This window comes from Hyperolius riggenbachi, chromosome 5, assembly GCF_040937935.1.
Source record: "Hyperolius riggenbachi isolate aHypRig1 chromosome 5, aHypRig1.pri, whole genome shotgun sequence".
Lineage (NCBI taxonomy): Eukaryota > Metazoa > Chordata > Amphibia > Anura > Hyperoliidae > Hyperolius > Hyperolius riggenbachi.
This window is the reverse complement of record NC_090650.1, coordinates 58,196,043-58,216,267: the sequence shown is the minus strand read 5'-3', so window position 1 is coordinate 58,216,267 and position 20,225 is coordinate 58,196,043. Positions and strand designations below refer to the sequence as shown.

Below are 20,225 nucleotides of genomic sequence, written 5' to 3'. Positions count from 1 at the left end.
ACAGCGGTGGACCGCACTGGGTCTGTGAGGAGACGAGACCGCACTTCGAGCAACTCCAGCGATCACCAGCAAACCCGCAGAAGGCGCTTTAGCCAAGTCTCCGAACTCGCTGATGATGACCCACAGGAAAACAATGCCGGGTCTGCATCTGAGGAGAGTGACGCCGACCAAGGCCCCGTCCTACAAGACAATGCAGATGAGTGACTTCTTCTTTCTTCTCGTTCTCCTAACTTGGCGACTTTTTAGGCCTTTCACGGGTGACTACCTCCTAGGGCTTTTTTACTGCTCGCTCAATCTTTTTGTTTTTTGACATGCCCCTCTAGGCCGGAGTTCACCCATTTCCTATTATGCCTTAATCTCTAAGTTAGTTATGATGCCGGTATGTTCTTTTCCCCCTCACCTTGTTTGCCCTCTATCCCAGGACAACAGATCTGGATTCTTCATAAGGCACTATATACTGTTATATCCACCTAACCCAGTGCGCAAGTCGTTATATGCTCAATACTTAACTACGTAGTTGTTCCTATGCAATATATACAAATGTTAAAATGTTTAGCTTAGATGGTTAAGTCGTTCACTGCCGTATAGATATAATGGTTTAAAGATTACTCTAGTTTAAGGTTTTATGTTGCTGGCTATATACCAGACTCATTAATCACCTGCTATGCTCATATAACTTAATTTCCTGCTCTTAGGTTGCGTATACTGCTAGATAGCACAACTAAGAAACCTAAAAGCGAAACAGACCAGCGAAGGCTGAAGATCTTAATACTTAGAGCCTCTTATATCTGGATCTGCTAGACCCTGGGTTTCCCAGATTCAATATGTTTGGGCCCATACCTCACATACGCACTCTGAAACCAGGAAATTGTGGCGGGTCGACACAGGACACTCTCCTGAGTACCATTGATTGGATTCCTGTCACTTAATCCCCCACACAGTGTAACTAACTGCACTGACCCTCAATCGGTTAACTAACTAGACAGGTCATAGACTGATCTGTCTACACCGTACTGGCTTCTAAACTCAGTTATAGCACTTAAGCTGGTTCTTATACTCAATTTGTACTAATCAGTGCTTTTGCTCATGATAGCTGTTTCTCTTATGTCTCTCTCTACTCTTACTCTCTATTCTATATCTCTCCTTTTCTCATTACTAAGTGGTGAGGGGGCGGACAAGTGGAGTGGCAGTTTCACAGCGTCAGACATAATGTCCCCACAAAAGAACTCAGTCCTTTGGACAGTCACATCCCATAATGTCAATGGGCTCAACACCCCAGAAAGGCGTTCGGCTCTCCTGCACCTCCTCCAAAGCCAAAATGCCATGATCGCCATGATTCAGGAAACGCATTTTTCCAATCGATACATACCCTATTTAAGGGACAAAAACTATACCAGAAGCTACCACTCCACTTCTCCAGCAGGTAAAACCAGAGGAGTCTCTATCCTCCTACATAAATCATGTGAGCTACAGGTGAAGGACCACGTAGCGGACCCTGAGGGTAGATTTATATTTGTTCATTGCACCCTAGGTAACAGGGATATTACCTTAGCCTCGATTTACGCACCCAATGAAAAACAAGAGTCGTTCCTAACTGCTACTGCTAACAAATTACTAGATTACGCTAAAGGCATGATTATCTGGGGAGATGATCTCAACATACCCCTGCACCCACCAATTGATACTTCGAATGGCAAATCTCAACTCCCTTATAAAACAATAAGAAAGGTTAGGGACAGACTACATGACCTCTCCTTGGTGGATGCCTGGAGGACTCTGAACCCTCAAAGTAGAGATTTTACATACTATTCTGCTCCACATGGGAAGTACTCACGCATTGACCATTTGCTAATCACCCAACTCGACTTAGAGTATGTCGCAAAGGCATATATAGGCTCTATAGCCTTCTCTGACCACGCACCAGTGTTTTTAAAACTTAAAATCCCCTTTCTGAAATCTTCCCAATTCAATTGGAAGCTAAACCCGGAGCTTTTGGAGGATTTGGAGTCCTCCTGTGCAGTCACCAAGATCTTATCTGACTATATGAAACATAATTTAACATGTGATGCTTCACCTCTGGCTATTTGGGAGGCCCACAAAGTAGTCATAAGGGGGGAACTTATTAAGCTGGGAGCACGAAAGAAAAAAGAAAAATACTCTCGAATACAGACCCTACTAAAAGAGATCTCTCAGCTAGAGCAGACCCACCAAAAGAATCTCAGGGAAGACACCCTAACCTCCCTCCAACAAAAAAGACAAGACCTTAAACAGACTTTAGAGAGGAAGGCACAATATTCTATCCTCCAGACAGAAAAAGCCCTCTATGAATGGGACAACAAAATAGGCACATTCTTAGCTAGAAAACTTAAACGTAAAAAGGCTAGACAACTAATCACATCAATTAGCAACCCTAAAGGTCAAAATCACTTCACTACCCCGGCAATCTTAGAAGCTTTTCGCAGCTACTACCTGGGCCTATATAACCTCCACTCAGCAGGTAGAGAGACACCCTCTCAGACAGACAAAAATAAACTAATCCAGGAATACCTACAAAAACATGGATTCTGCCCATTAAAAACAGATGTGGTAAAAGAACTAGAACTACCAATAGATCAAGGGGAATTTTTAAACATTGTGAAAAACTTGAAATCAGGGAAGAGTCCAGGACCTGTTGGGCTCACAGCCCAATATTATAAGCTCTTTGCCAAGGCCTTGGCACCTTGTTTCATTAAAGCATTCAACAGCGTTTCAGACCAAACCATCCCCTCCGTGCAGCTCCTTGAAGCCCACGTGACGGTGATCCATAAGGAGGGAAAGGACCCCACATTATGTAACAACTACAGGCCAATCTCACTACTTAATTGTGACATCAAGATATTTGCCAAGGCCTTGGCAAATAGAATCACTCCGCTTCTTCCACAGCTCACCCATCAAGACCAGGCTGGGTTTGTCCCTGGAAGGGAGGGCAGGGATAACACAACCAAGGCTATTGGAATTCAGCACTGGCTTTCTCGGCGTCGGTCGGATGGCTTTTTGCTGTCGACCGATGCCGAGAAGGCCTTTGACAGGGTCTCCTGGGATTACATTAGGGCAATACTCTCCAATCTAGGACTGGGCCCTCAACTCACCTCATGGGTTAACCTGCTGTATAGCAATCCATCAGCTAAAGTAAAGGCGAACCTCTCTCTCTCGGAGTCATTCCCTATCTCGAACGGCACTAGGCAGGGATGCCCATTATCCCCCTTAATTTATATTCTTTGCTTAGAACCCTTCTTAAATCAGGTCAGATCTAATGCAAATATTCAGGGTATTAAGATTGGTCGGGATGAATACAAGATAGCAGCCTTTGCTGATGACATGTTATTCTTTCTATCAAACCCATTCACCACCCTCCCGAACCTGATGCAAGCACTCCATAATTTTGGACTAATTTCCAACCTAAAAATCAACTACGACAAATCCTACGCACTTAATGTTACCCTCAAAGCAGAGGATGTGATGACTTGTAGAGAGAGGTTCCCCTTTAAATGGGAAACAAAAGCAATCCCATACCTTGGCATTAAGATACCAGAGAAACTAGACAATCTGTTTGACTACAACTACAGTCCACTCAGGGACAAAATTCAGAAAGAACTAACAAGCTGGAATAAGCTTAAAGGTCTGTCGTGGTTTGGAAGGATGGCATCTATTAAAATGACAATCCTCCCACAACTCCTGTACCTCTTTCAGACAGTCCCTGTCCGTCTTCCTCCAACTTTTTTGAAAAATCTGCAAACCTCACTCAACCAATTTATATGGGGCCATAAAAAAGTAAGGCTAAGTAACAGTACTCTCTCCCTGCCCCTAGACAGGGGGGGATCGGGCCTCCCTAACCTAAAACTATATCACCTTGCCTCGCACCTAGTACGGGTTACTGACTGGACAACCTCACCAACCCAGAAAGATTGGGTTAAGATAGAGCAAGAGATCATGGGCACCCAGATAAGAGGCTACCCATGGACACCCTCCATACAAACTAGTGGCAATAAATTAGACCATCCATTTATTGCAGCAACAAAACAAGCCTTTACGATATGCTGCAAAAAAATACAAAATCTCTCTCCAAAATGGGCCCATGACACCACTACTAGGACATCCTCTTTTCACACCAGGAAATGACTCAGCTTTTCTCAGAGCCTGGGCTAAAGTAGAACTCCCCAGGGTGCACCACTGCTATACAGCTGGAACACTTAAACCCCGAGAAGCTATCACACATCCCACCATAGATCAAACTCTACCATACTGGACGTTCTTCCAGATTCGGCATTTCTTAGAGACACCCACCCTCAAACTGGCAGCGGTCCACAGACTCACACAATTTGATCAAAAGTGTGAATCAAAAAGTGAGAAACGCCATATGCTATCCTGGAATTACAACCTTCTGCTATGCGCACAAACATCACCAGCGCCTATCTTTAAGAAAAATTGGGATAAACTTTTAGGCTCCCCTCTACCAGAAGATCAATGGCTCACGATATACTCAAATACGCACAAATCCTCCAGAAATACCAGGGCTAGGGAACACAATTATAAATTCCTTACTCTATGGTATAGAACGCCTGAGATCCTAAGTAAATTCATGCCTAATGTGCCTAACACATGCTGGCGCTGCGAAAAAGGTCCAGGTAACCTACTTCACTTGATGTTTGACTGCCCTCTATTGAAAAGATTCTGGAAGGACGTCCATAGACTAACCCAACATATTTCAGGATGTAATATGCCTCTCACCCCAGACGTATTCCTCCTACATAACTCAACTTACTCTCCAACTCAATACAAGAAATCTATAGTCCCTCACCTGATCTCAGCGGCCAGAGCAACCATACCAGCATTATGGAAAACAAAGCTTGTTCCTACCCTAAAACAGTGGTTCTCGAGACTCGAAAGAGTGAAAGAGCTGGAAGAGCTGATCCTCATAGCCCATGACCAGGTGGACAAAATATGGGCTTGTTGGTACGAATTTAAAGATTCTGATGAGTATCAGAGTATAATGTCATAGTTAGACTCCAAAAAACCTATCATCTGAATGATGTCTGTCATAAACAAGCCACCATACGGTTCCCATCATCTCTCTACTTAGGATACCTTCGTCTACCCACCACTCCTCCTCACCACTCCCCTCCTCTCTTCTTCTCCTTGTCTCTTTTCTCACTCAGTCTTCTTCTTTCTTTTCTCCTTCTTTTCATATTTTTACTTCATCTTCTCTCCTCTTCTCTATACCTCCCCCTAATCTCAGAAGCCCTTCCATGGGAACATTATTCCCCTACCTTACTCCTCTATGGAGTCCTGCCCTCTCTATAATAAAATGTGATCTTGCTCTTGCTCTCATTTGTACTTTATCTTAATTTGACATAACACCACTTCAAGCATAAGGCATGGGACTAATCCTACTCTGAATAGCATATCTCTCTTTCTTCAAAAATTTCAACAACAAAAAAAAAAAAAATGTTATTTGTAAACAATGCTACTCTAAATGCTCTCCAAACGTGATATGTACCATCATTCGGCATGAATGTGCACTCTGTAATAACCTGTTTGCAAATTACATTCAATAAAATATATTGGAAATGAAAACTGCAGCAGCAAAGATATAGCGGAAGTCACATGATCCGTTACGGTCACCAAAACAGCCAGATGTGCTTTTCGGGTGACAGATTACAGACAACCACTGTAAAGACACGCTATCTGCTTGGCTCTCTGCTGGGCAATTTGCTCTGTTCTACGGAGAGTGTTTGGATTAGGACAAGCAGGAAGCACCCTTGTGTGGGAACTGCAATAGAAGTATAGCAACTGTCAGGGCAAGATTTTTCCATTTTACTTGCTTTTAAGATGTAAGCATCTGGATTCAACTCTTTCACAAATGAGAAAGTCAGAGACCTAGAACATCCATGCACTACATAAGCCATTGGTTGCATATCACCATTAAAGGGGGTTGTAAAATCCCAAAAAACAGAAATTAATTTTGGCAACACAGAGAAAAAGTAAAGATAGAAACCAGCAGATCTATTTTACTTTTATCATATCACATTTTCCCTAATTCTGATAGCCAACATTAAAACCAAAAGAAAAGGTAAACTAAATACAGGTAGTCCCCGACTTACGAACGACCCGCCGATACGAACGGCATGGATTCGGTGTTTCCATGGGAAGAAGTAAAAAAAAATTTTGTGAATTGGACTTGTAGTTTTTGAGAAAATCTATTTTAAAAAATTCAAAGAAAAAGTGGCTTTTAAACTTGTATAAACAGGTACAAAGGCCAGAGGTGACACAGAGGGGGACACTGGAGGCATAGGGGGGCACAGAGGAGGTACAGGGGACAGAGATGGCACAGTGTTCCAACTTAAAAACAGATTCAGGTTAAGAACGAACCTACAGAGTCCCTATCTCGTTCGTTAACCAGAGACTACCTGTAAGTAATTTCTCATTGGATTATTTTTCTTCCCATTAAAATAGAGAGTTTCATCCCACTTTAGGCAGTAAAGCCAGGCCTAATCTCATAAGTAGACAAAAATCAACAATGGCAGTAATATTTTTACACTAACAAGAGGCCTTTAATGCATATGAATCAAAAATTCTAAAACTTTATTAAACTCTATATACAGAGTCAAAGCCGCCCAAGGATAACTGCATTCCCAGACTCCATGTTTGAGTTTTGATGTAAGCACACTAATCTGATTTAGATCTGGAGCAAGACATAAAACTACCTGAACATGAGATCCAGACGAGCCTGCTGATTTATTATTCATAGACAGACTTCGGAGGCATAACAACTATTTATCAAGTGTAAAAAGCACACAATTAGAGCCTCCAGTATAAATGTCATACGCTTTTAATCAACTCTAACCAGAATCGCTGTTAGGAAAGTTCACTGGAATGTTATGTCTTTAAAAGGCAATTTATGGTTGTAATTTCACTTAATATGTGCATTCATCTTCTCGCTCAACACAAACGGCAAGAAAGCCAACATACAGTCATGTGGAGGCAAGAGCGATGCAACCTAGTCTGTCCTCATCAATTCTCGCACCTGACACCTGTCATAGCCACACTCTGCTTGTGATCTATACATTCAATAGCTCAATTACACTTATGAAACAAACAATATATTTGTGTTAATGCCTAGAACTACTGCATACAAATATTTAGGCACAGGAAGCCATTTCATGTAATGGTAATAACTGTTTATGATCCAGTGTTCTCACCAGGCTCTTTTAGCCAGGTGCTCCATCCGGCTATTTTTGGCTAGCACCCAGCTGTTATGCGCTCACCTCCTCATCCTCCTACTAGACCTATGCTGTAAGAAGAGTTGCACCAGCGGCCCTGCATTGCCCCCTAGGTCCCCGTCCGGCTACTTTATCATGCCACTCGACTGCGGGGGAAAAAAAATTCTGGGGAGAACACTGTGATCACAAACTGGGCTGATGGCGGACAAAAGGCTGTGGTCCCTTTAACCACTTCAGCCTACAGGGTTGAGATTTTTTTTTTACATCTGAGCAACTTTCACCTCCTATTCATTTGCCAATAACTTTATCACTATTCATCACAATGAATTGATCTATATCTTGTTTTTTCCACCACCAGTTAGGCTTTCTGTGGGTGATACATTTTGCTGAGAATTAATTTATTCTAAACTAATTTTAACAGGAATATTAAGAAAGAAATGGAAAAAAAATCATTAATGCTCAGCTTTTGGCCATTATAGTTTGAAATTAATACATGCTGCCATAATTAAAACCTATGTACCGTACTTTATTTACCAATTTCTCCCGCTTGTTACACCATTTAAATTATGTCCCTTTCACAATGTATGGTGCCAATATTTAATTTGGAAATAAAGGTGCATTTTTTCAATTTGCGTCCATCACTATTTAGAAGCCCATAATTTAATAAATCATATTGATATACTCCTTTGACATGAATATTTAAAAAGTTTAGACCCTTGGGTAACTATTTATGTTTTTTTTTTATTATTGTAATTTTTTATTTTATTTTTTATTAAAACTTGTATGTGGGTATTTTTTGGTGTGGGAGGTAAACAGGGGATTTTAAATGTTTCAAAATGTATTTATTCAATGTAAAGTGTTTTTTGGTGTAGTTTGCTATTTGGCCACAAGATGGCCACAGTCAAAAAGTCCTGGGAGCGATCGATCTCGCTCCCAGGAAGAAGTATGAAGACGGGGAACTTTTTGATCTCAGAAAAGCCGCAGCGTCTGAAGAGACGCTGTCGGCTTTTCTCCGGGGGGGGGGGGGGGGTCCGATCAGCGAAAGGGATTTATAATCCCTTTCATTGATTGCTGGGCTAACGGCCCCCAGCGGGAGCACGCATGGAGGGGGATTGCCGCGGGAGCGTGCGCGACCCGCGGGAGTGCGCGCAGCCTAACTGGACAAAAATTTTCGTCCAGTTAGGCTGAAGTGGTTAAGGAACACAGCCTTTTTTTAAAAAAAAAATTTCACTTCCTGATCACTGTGATTGGATCACAGGGATCAGGAGGTCAGGAGCCAATGAAAATGGCCAGACTGGCCAAAGTTACAAGACCCGGTACCGGCGATACAGAAGACTGAGGACAGCAGCGTGGGAGCGATCCGTGCGCATGGGGCTGGAGGAAGCCCCAGGTATGCATAAAACTTTTATGCTAAATCGTCTCAGGTACACTAAGTATGGAGTCAAGGAAGAAGGACCTCATAACATTACCTTCCACCCCGGGAGCTGTAAGGCACTACATGGATTCCTAGTGGTCCACCATCATTGGAGACTTCCACAAGCTTCACCATGTCACTACAAAGCAAACAAATACAAGGATGAGAGCATAAAACATCCTATTAGGCACATCAGCAATTAGGAGGCAGTGCTGCATAACTTACAGTCATCTTAAAATTTACACACACACACACACACACACACACACACACTACACACACACTACACACACACACACTACACACACACTACACACACACACACACACACACACACACACACACACACACACACACACACACACACACACACACACACACTACACACACTACACACACTACACACACTACACACACTACACACACTACACACACTTCCAGGTGAGGAAGAAAATACTATCACATACCTCAAAATCAATCTGGCAGCATGCAAGAAGAGCGACAATATGAAAAGAAGCTAAAAATCTAAATATGTTCTATGCAAAGAGAAATATGTTCTATGCAAAGAGTAATAGAAGCCTTGAAAAACAATTGACAGCAAAATGTAATCCTTCTGCAACACAGAGTACAATGATTTTTCAGGATGAATACAAAGATGGTATGTAAGATAACCTGTATTATGACTGTCCAATCATTTTACAATATACTTGACTGAACTTGAGGTGATAAAAACGGCATGCCACCGAGAGATGGCAGCACCATGTGTGTCTCAATTTAAAGTCTTCCTAACATCTGACTGTACCTCCTGGCCCTCTTCTGCATCTCTCAGCACTTTCAAAAGTGAAGTATACTGAGCATTTCAGATGAGATAAGGACACTATGACTGGAAGGTAAATGAATCCCCCCCCCCCCCTTCCCTTTGAAGAGCTAAACAGTGATGTAAGCATGTTATCTAGGTCCCAGGTTCTCAATGTGTGGTATGCATACCCCAGGGGGCACTTCTGATGGTTCCAGGGGGTACTCGGGCTTGATAAAGTCAACCCAGAATAACAAATTTAGCATTTTAGAAAATGATGAATCTTAAACACCAAATTAGTGTTTTACCTAATTAAAAGTAATAGTAAAAGCTTGGAAATTGTTTAGAACCAATTATGTATTACGATTCAATATATATTTGTCATGGGGTACTTGTGATATTGTTTTCTACAGGGCTGTGGGGTCAATACAAAAATCTTCCGACTCCAACTCTAACTCCTCTGTTTATGAAACCACGACTCCGGGTACCCAAAATGGTTCCGACTCCTTAGTCTAATACATAACAGGGCTGTGGATTTTGTACAAAAATCAGCCGACTTCCGACAACTCCGACTCCACAGCCCTGGTTACTATGCTAGGGAGTACTTTGTGAGTACAGGGTTTAAAAGGTGTACATACCAATAAAATGTTGAGTAACACTGATCTAGGTGAGGTTTGCTGGGGGAGAGACAATATTCTGTAAACTGAGAAGTAAATTAAGACTGAGCAGGAAGAAAGAAAGTAAAGGGCAAAAGTGATGTCACTTTTAGCATCACAATGAAACAGTAGAAATAGAAACCAGCGGAAATATTTTCTATTTTCATATCACATTTCTCTTATATCTCTCTTATATTTTGTGAATACTAAAAACAATAGGATAGGTAAGCTAAATAATTTTGTATTGGATGATTCATTTTAATTTTTTCAATTAATATGGCATTGCATCCCACTTTAAAGCGGACCTGAGCTCAGAATTTCCTCTCTGCTCTAAAAGATAAGTAAAAGCATAATAACCTTTAGAGAAAAACATTTCTTTGTTACAGCTGATACAAATCCTGCAATAAATCTGCAGTGTCTACACTTCCTGCGTTCATGAAAGCAGACATAGGGTTAACATCCTGTGTTTACCAATTATCTCTCTGCCATGGAAGTCATCTGCCCCAATGAGGAATCAAAGCACAACTTGTGATTAGTCACAGGTGAGGGAGAATTAGACAGGCTAAACTGTGTAAATACATACAGGGTGCATTTCTCTGCATTTTCCTTCTGTCCTGTGCACGAGTTCAGGTCCACTTTAAAGTAAAGGACCAGTTTTGATTATCTGAGGGAGATCTCTAGCTTTGGGCTGTTTATCAAGGAGGGAGTAAAAAAATCTAAAGGTGGCCACTAATGGTCCAATTTCTAGCGAAAAATCATTCGAGCGATCAGAAATTCTGATCGGACGAAAAATCGTTTACTACACCATCAACTAACCAATCATTGTTTCCTATCTATCACGACCACCAAGAAAATCCAAATTTTCGTTCGACGAAAATTCATTCGGGCGACATTTTTTCCACTCGTTCATAATCGATTGTGTCCACCAATCCGATCAGAATTTCTGATCGCTCGAACGATTTTTCGCTAGAAATTGGACAGTTAGTGGCCAGCTTAACTTATCGATGTGTAACTAGATTTACATTCAGGAACTCAGTAATTATCCTGCACTGTAACTGTATGTGGAGACATGTTAATTAAGAGCCCACAAGCCTTGGAAGGGTTAAAGGGAACTGGCTCCAATACTCACTCAAGGGAGAAACTGGAAGTCCTTTCCAAGCCAGTGTCCGCATGACCAACAGGCTCCACCCGACTGTTCTCCTCACCATCTTCCTCGTCCTAGAGAGGGAACACAACAAATGGATGAATAACATTGGCCTGCTAAAGACTCATTTACTTAATATACATTTGGAACATGAAAAGCAATGATTCAGAGAGAAACAGAAATTATATTGGAGGTTATAATGAATATTCTGTATAATTGGCACTCCAGATACTGCAGGTACAGATGTAGGTAGAACTAGCATACGCAGAAAGCAAAAACCTGCAATTCAATCAAATGGAAAAACATAATTCAGTTTTGTACATTGCCCATAAAAAGTTAATCAGGTACTTAGAAAGCCCACTGTAAATGAGAATGTCAAATTTCAAAAACAATGACAATGCCTATAGCCTTGCATATTGTATGGAAGCCTAGTAACCAAGAAACAATGGCAGCCAGTTGCCCAATGGAGAAGCAGGGAGTGGTAGAGGTAAGGAGAAAAAGAATGGCCTCTGCCAGCACTCCTGCATGGGCTAGATTCTTGGCACAGGAAACCCCAAACGGCAGCCACCTTCGCCGAGAACCATCTAGCGTGTGTAAAAAGATTTAGGCTACATTGGACCACCTGTATTTATGGATATTAGTTCGGAGACTTGCTTGGTCGTTCTCACATGCATAAATCTCCTGGAAACCAAAGGGCCAGTTTCCACTGAGCAAGAAACTTGCATAAATGCGAGTGAACATCCAAATCCCTACAGCCATGCATGGCACAGCTATAAGGATTTGGATGCATGAAATGAAAAACTGCTGCAAGCAGTCGAGAATCGCTCCAGCATGCTATTGCTGGAATAGGCAGCATTTCCCCATGCGACTTGGATGTGGGACAACGCTGCATATTCTGCTCAAGTGGAAACAGGCCCTTATCCAATTAGGGCCTTTCAAGCCTGGACATGGCAGAGATAGATGTGGAGGGGCAGTAGGACACACACACAGGACTGCATATCAAGTGTTGGAGGAAGTAATGAATTCAAAATTTGTGCAGGGGATAACAGGTCTACAACTGGTCAGTTGCCAAGAGACTGTGCCCTACACATGTGGGCACACAGAGGACAACCCACAGCAGGAAAGCCTCTGACAATCAGCGTGCAGTGTTTTGTGTCCCCTGTGAACGAGGGCATCATTTTCCCAACTCTCGAATGTAAACAGCATTCCAAGCGTTCCCCGGCTCAGGCACCATGCAGGGCAGAAGGAAAACACTTCATCAGCACAATTAAACCCAGCGCTATTTTCAGCAAAACAAACGAGTGCAGCAGACTTTATGTCGTCATTTTTTGTGTGTGTTTTCCAAAACAAAAAATAATTAAAAATGTATGCCCTTCATCACTCATGTGACTAAATAGAATTATGCATTGGAGGACTCAGCGAGGTTCCTAAACAGACTCAGGAATCTGAATGTCCGCATCAATCAAGAAAATTAGGAAGAGGGTTGGCACGCACAAGAGAGGAAAAAACTATTTAATAATTAAAAAGTCTACCCAGGCAAAGGCAGAGGAGCCGGTAATACTCTACTGGCATTTCCTTAAAAAGGCTGAACAAGAGCGGCTGGATGCGTTGGGCTTGTGTCTGTGGATTTACCTCATGAGTCTTGGATATGAGCCTTCCCTGTGTGAGTCCAGCCTGCCTTAAGATTGATGGGCCTGTGTCTTGAAATCCCTTAATATACACTTCTATCACATCTATCTCTCTTACGCGCCAAGTCATGAGTTTTTAAAGGTTAACCGGCAGCTTGAACCCACCAAACGGCCATAGAAATGTAAACAAGGGGCGCTAAATAGGTTTGTTTTTCAGAAACAGTAAATTGCAGTTTCATAGGTTGCCGGGGATGGGTGTAATTGTATGCCTTAAGCATATTACAGGATCGTGAGCACACGCGGAATGCTAGAGCTCAGACAAAGTGATCTTTCCTGCTACGGAAATAGGAAAATACAGCTTTAAATGAGATTGTGAGAGCTGTTTTTTTACACCAAGGCAACAGTAAAACAAATTCTGTTTAACACTAACTATGCTATCTGTTGTGGAGGAGAGAAGGAGTATAGATTTGCTGCAGATTCGACCATCAGTCTGATGTGTGCCACACACAAGGAACAGATTTCCAACCGATTTCAGAATGAAATCTATTGAAAATCAATCGAAATGCATTATTGCACCACTTGATCCACTGTAACTCTCTGGGTCTTCGATCTGCTGCCAGCAGCCGATCGACCTTGAGACTTTTCATTCGGACCTATAGAGCAAATCAAATGGAAATCGATCGACCAATCGATCATGCTGCCTGCTGCATCGATTTCTAGCAGTCGAATCGGCCGTCGGTCGATGGCAGAAATCAACTATTGTATGGGCCCCTTAAGTGTGGGGTTTGCAGCCCTGGTTTCATGTGTGTTTTCAGCATGTGACCCAGTCATTCGCCTAGCCCTATGCTTAAAGGGAACTTGAAGCAAGAAGTATATGGAGGATGCCATATTTATTTCATTTTGAACACCACTAGTTGGCCTGGCAACCTTGCTGATCTATTTGGCTGCAGTAGTATCTGAAACGCACCAGAAACAATCATGCAGCTAATCTTCTCAGATCTGACAATGTCAGATACCCCTGATCTGCTGCATGCTTGTTTAGGTTCTATGGCTGAAAGTATTAGAGGCAGAGGATAATCAAGACTGCCAGTATTGCTTAAAAGGAAATAAATATGGCAGCCTTAATATCCCTCTCACTTCAGGTATCCTTTAACCACTTACTGCAAAATAGAAATGTATAAACATCCTATTTGTGTATCTTTAGTACAAATAGGGTGTTTGTAAAAGTCAAATTATTCTGCTGAAGTGCAGGTGTGCCAAGGGAGCACAAGCCCGTGTTTGAAGCCTTCAGTCTATGACATGAGGTGGTTAAACATCCTCCCTCTCCATAGGACAATTTTTTTTCACAGCTATTCTTATAGCACACCTAACCCAAGGCAAAGCTACCTCAGGTAAGAACAGAGGTATGTTCCTGCAGGATCCAAGTACCTCTATGCACTGTTCATTCCTCTCCTCGTCCCAAACCTGAGATGGAGTTGGAGGATACATTTTTTTTGTTTTAACTTTTTTTTTTTACATGCCTGGCGCTTCCTCCAGCCACCTTCAGGCTGAATGCTCCCACACTGTCATCCTGCACTGCCTGGTTCCTCTGATATTTGGCCCGTAAAGCCCTTCAGTCTGGGCGTACTGCACATGCACCCCAATAGCACTCCTGTCGCCAGGAGCCTCAGGTACATTTTTTTTTATATCCCCACATCTCAGGTACACTTTAAGTCAATTTTTTAGAGAGAAAGAAGGAAGCAGGTTTGTGTTGATGTTCCCTCTATTTAAAGTAGTGAATAGAACAGGAAATAAGAAGGGAATGGGAAGGTGATGAGAGAAAATGGCGGCAAGACTTCATGCCCCTGCATGTCTGAAAATCGTGGCTGTGGCTAGATTAAAGGAAATGAAAACTTTAAACCGAAAATGCAGAGAAGTATGTGAATCCTTAGTTAGCGTTACCTCAGGACAGTTACACTTTATAATCATCAATGCAAAGAGAATTTATGTATGTTCAACTTTTATCTCTGATTGATGCTCCTGATCGCATTATTGTATCCTGTCATTTAAGCATCACTTTGCGGAATGGAGATAGAGCAGCCTCAGGTTCAGATTAAATCTGTGAAGAACGCAGGTATCAAGGTTCAAGTGCTTTGCTAGGATGTAAAAAAGGATGATCAGCATGAAAAGCGGACCCAGTTAGGATGTAAACACGCCTATGTTTAAAATGGAAAAAACATCCAAGTCTGGATGGATGCTTGTGTGAAAAATCTAATCTGATGGCCCAGCCAATCAGAATCTGACGATGCTTGTGACACTTTGTAGAACTGCTAACGTAGTATTCATCCTAATGAGGGCATAAATAAAGAAGTGTGCTTACAAGCTAAAGATTTCAGGTTCTGCTACCGTCAATAGGAAGTAGATTCTGCAGGTCCCCGCAGACGCCATCGCGCCAGGTTTCCGGGAACGGTGTGGACGCCTACCTCTTCCGGTGGCAGCCGCTGGACGCTCCAAGGAGCGCACAGGTGGGAAAAAGCTTCTGGTGACAGATCCGCTTTACGTATATGCCCAGTAATGGCTTTGAGGTTTTTCCAGACGCAATTCTGCCTACGAAGGCCGCCCATATTTTTCTTGTCAGCACAGATCACCTAACCCCTCTTGGCCACCTCTTCCATCTGCTGGTAAAATTAACTGTGGCCAACACTGCAGTTAGAGCAGAGTATCATAAGGATACTGTAGCTGCGGTGCAGACCACAAAGAGTTGATCTGTGAGTAACGGGAGGAAGAAGTAAATACAGGGGTTCTGTATGAGCTGCTGCCTTCCTAGTCTGTCTTCAATCTTTGTTTTCCCCACTTACAGGCTCTTGAAACCCAAACTGCAGGCTCTACACTCACATAGCCTGAAAGTGACTCACCAAGGACGTAAAATTTCAAGGCAAGATTATTTTTTACCTTGAGGAACACACAAAAAAAGGTGACATTTGAGGACTTTGATTACTAGGCTATTATATGGTATTTTTAAATCTGTGCCTGGAGATGGGCATTAAATCCTAGGTTGACAAGTTTAAAACTGCCCTCAAATATACATTTCCACAGCCAGTCAATTTTTATAACCTCAAATACAAGACAGACAGCGGTACAACACTTCCAGCGACGGGTCGGTCCCTGTTGTCCCTTTGCAGTAATAATGATGAAGACAGCGACTTACAGGATACACATTTCCTGCCACGCCGGTGATTTCTGGCACATCGTTCCACCAGATGACAATACAGGCCGTAAAACGAGCTTAAACCTACATAAAATAACAGAGCGCTATCACCCTCTGCTCATCCCATAGAAGCAATTCAGCCGAACGTCTGTCTGGGCTGGAAATAAATCGCAGGGAGTAAGTGAGGACACCGTTTTCAACTCTCAGAACTTTGTAGCCAGTCTTTAAGAGAAGAACTCAACTCTTTCAAATCCAACCTTAGGGAGACCTTAATTAACTAACTATTGACAAAACACGCATATAAAGCCGTAGCCTGAAGTGTGCAATAATTAATGGGCTTGTGGTAACCACTTTATTATTTCCAACAGATAAGGACTTCCGGCTGTTATCAAGTTTTTTTCCCCCCGGTATTATTAATCCTTTGAGATGACGCCTTAAGCGGGAACCAAATGTTTTCACAGAGAGAGCTGGAGAGAGACAATCCCAGCAGTAAATCGAATGCACCCACCTGATATAAGCAGCTTTAAAATATAGCTCACTTTCACCATAAGAACCAGGGCTGTGGAGTCGGAGTTGAGGAGCCAGAAACATTTTTGGGTACCTGGATTCGGAGATTCATAAAACTGAGGAGTCAGATGATTTTTGTACCAACTCCACAGCCCTGGAAAGTATTAGACTAAGGAGCCAGAGCAATGTTGGGTACCTGGAGTAATCTAATTGCAGTCCCTTCAAGTAAACAAAAGCGTACAGTATATACAAAAAACAAGAAATCAACAAGTAAAGCCTGGTAACACACCTTTACTTTTGATTGGCCAATGACTGACCAATTTTACTACCTCCATGAAGTATGGGTAGTCAACAGATTTTGAATACTATGAGCAGATTGTGTAGCTAACAATCTCATACTACATGAAGGTGGTAAAATTGGTCACTGATTGACCAATCAAAATTGAAGGTGTATACCAGGCTTAAGACACTGTACAAAGTGTGGAACAATATTTCAGGTGATCAAACCCCTTGAATGTGCTTCCAATTTTAATGATGGCACTCACTCTTCAAATAACACCTGGGATCTCAAGAGCCTATCGAAAAAACTCCTAGGGACTAGTGTTCTATTGGTTCAACGGCATTTGCCTGAATACGATCAGACTGCATACCTCTATATACTTCAGAATTCATCAGATATGACTGATCCAATTACATAAGTACCAAAACATGACCATGCCATGAAACTTCCGCAAACATGTTTCATGGACAAAGAAGAGTACGCCTTAGACCAGCGTTTTTCAACCGCTGTTCCGCGGCACACTAGTGTGCCGCGGGATGTTGCCTTGTGTGCCGTACGGGTCTGGCCTCTCGCTCCTCCCCTCCCCACGGCCGCCGCTCCCGTCACCTTATCATGAGCGGGCGGCCGCTTGTCCGATTAGATTCCCCCGTAGTAGCCGCTCTCCTCTGTGGCATCTCCTATTACAGCAGCGCGCGCTCGGCGGCTGTAATAGGAGATGCCACAGAGGAGAGCGGCTACTACGGAAGAATCTAATCGGACAAGCGGTCGCCCGCTCATGATAAGGTAACAGGAGCGGTGGCCGCGGAGGGGGGAGGGGCACACCTACCCATACTAGTACGCTATATTGGGCACTATACTAGCTATACTGGGCACTATACTGGGGCACTACCTACCTATACTGGGCACTATACTAGCTATACTGGGCACTACCTACCTATGCTGGGCACTATACTAGCTATACTGGGCTCTATACTAGCTATACTGGGCACTATACTAGCTATACTGGGCACTATACTAGCTATACTGGGCACTATACTAGCTATACTGGGGCACTACCTACCCATACTGGGCACTATACTGGGGCACTACCTATCCATACTGGGACTATACTAGCTATACTGGGGCACTATACTACCTATACTGGGGCACTATACTGGGGTAAGTATACTAGCCATACTGGGGCAAACACCAAACACCCGCACCCCCCCCCCCCCCCCCCCCCCTTCCCCGCCGTTCCCCGGAGAAAAATTTGGTCAGAAAGTGTTCCCCGGGCCGTAAAAAAGGTTGGGAACCACTGCCTTAGACCACAACATATTCAATTCCTTCTGCTCATCTTAACTTATCTGTCCAAAATAATATTTAAGGACCGGGAAATGCTCTTTTTAGGTGTTATATGACAAGTCAAATCTGGCATTTCTAATCTAGAGAGTTTTACCAGAAGTTTGCACCATGTGGTCAACAGTCTATTTGCACTCAAGAAGTCTTCTCAGTCTTGAAGGCTCATCATAAAAACCCCACCTTCAAAAAAAAAAGAATTTGATCTTACAAAATGATGTGATGGATTTTTCCCCAACCCATGTTTTCTGTGGTCATCCAGGAGTTTTGGTGCTGTAGACCTCAAACTCATGAACTTTTTATTAATGTACTACCTTGATTATATGGTCAATCCTAATGTTTCTGCTAAGTCACTATTTTATTTTTGTTATCTCAAAAGTCACACCTCCCCATTTTATGTTTGATACCTCAGAAGCCAATGCCTTACAGCTCATCATGACTGTTGGCCTGTAGTATGGAAGCGTGGTCTCAGAAATACAGGAAAGAAGTCAGAGGGGGTGTGAGAGCAGCCAGTGAGCAGATGCAAAGGAAGACGTGAGAAATCAATAAAGCTGGTCTTTTTATTTAAAATTTCCCACAACTGCAAACTGACTAAATGTTTATGCATATCCAACTTAAAATAGTTTTATATTAAATTAATCTAAATTGTGCCTGAACAAGGCTGACTACAGTATATTTTTTATACTACACTGCATTGCATTGCATGTCACTAATGAATTTACTAAATGAATCTCTTCTAGTTGTGCATGATGCATTACACATTTTTAAAACAAACCTGAAGTGAAAATTAACTTATGATATAATGAATTGTATGTATAGTACAGCTAAATTAATCCATGCCATGCACTGATAAGAATCAAACAATCCGAAACAGTCTGTATGCATGTTGGATTATTATGGCTCTGAATTAATTAACAAGCTGACACATCCTTGCATTCCAGCAGTTCTGGAGGTGTGTTTAGCTTCTAAGGGTACAATGGTCAACCTCCTTGGCGGTAACCCCGTGTGTGACACGGGGTAAGCCGCCGGAGGGTGCCGCTCAGGCCCTGCTGGGCCGATTTACATTTTTTTTTTTCAAACACGCAGCTAGCACTTTGCTAGCTGCGTGTTTGCTCTGATCGCCGCCGCTCGCCGCCGATGCGCCGCTACCCGCCGCGGAAACAGGGCACCCCCCCGCATACCCCTTGCGCAGCCTGGCCAATCGCCGCCAGGCTGCGCTATGGGGTGGGTCGGGACTCCCTGTGACGTCACGACGTCCGTGACGTCATTCCATTCATCGCCATGGCGACGGGGGAAGCCCTCAAGGAAATCCCGTTCAGAACGGGATTTCCTCATGGGCAAGCGGCGCCGGCGGTGATCGGAGGCGACGGGCGGACGCCGCGGGGAGGGGGGAAGCATGTAGCTAGCGCTAGGCTAGCTACATGCTATAAAAAAAAAAAAAAAAAAAAGAAGAAGAAGAAAAAAACCCTCCCGCGGCTACGCAGCCGCACAAATCATACCGCCAGGGGGGTTAATTTGCATAGATTCAGCAGTGATGCACTGGGAGACATCTCGGAGCTCACTCCAACCTGGATTATCGCAAATTCTTTCTGTTTTAAAGGGAAGGTTCAGGGACTATTCAAAAAAAAAAAATCTGCATCCACTTACCTGGGGCTTCCTCCAGCCCGTGGCAGGCAGGAGGTGCCCTCGGCGCAGCTCCACAGGCTCCCGGTGGTGTCCAGTGGCGCGTCCGACCTGGCCAGGCCGGCGGCCAGGTCAGTCTTCTTCTGCGTTTCAAAATGCACCTCACGGCGGCGCACTGACGTCATTGGACGTCCTCCGGGCTTTACTGCGCAGGCTCAGAACTACTGAGCCTGCGCAGTACAGCCCGGAGGACGTCCGACTACTTCAGCGCGCCGCCGTGAGGCGCATTTTGGAACGCAGAAGAAGCCCGACCTGGCCAGGTCGGGCGCGCCACCGTACACCACCAGGAGCCTGCGGAGCGGCGCCGAGGGCACCTCCCACCTGCCACGGGCTGGA

The 20,225-nt window shown here is 43.4% G+C and overlaps 1 protein-coding gene across 27 annotated transcripts in view; it reads right to left on the bottom strand.

The window, feature by feature from the left end:
- The window catches only part of PARD3 (par-3 family cell polarity regulator), a 771,876-nt gene that overhangs the window by 432,869 nt on the left and 318,782 nt on the right, over nucleotides 1-20,225 (bottom strand). For all 27 annotated transcript variants that reach the window (XM_068235737.1, XM_068235760.1, XM_068235761.1 and 24 more), the window contains 2 exons: nucleotides 11,255-11,343; nucleotides 8,729-8,812 (listed from right to left, as the gene is read on the bottom strand). In XM_068235737.1, coding sequence (XP_068091838.1) covers nucleotides 8,729-8,812; nucleotides 11,255-11,343 — 173 coding nt within the window. The remainder of the gene's footprint in view (nucleotides 1-8,728; nucleotides 8,813-11,254; nucleotides 11,344-20,225) is intronic.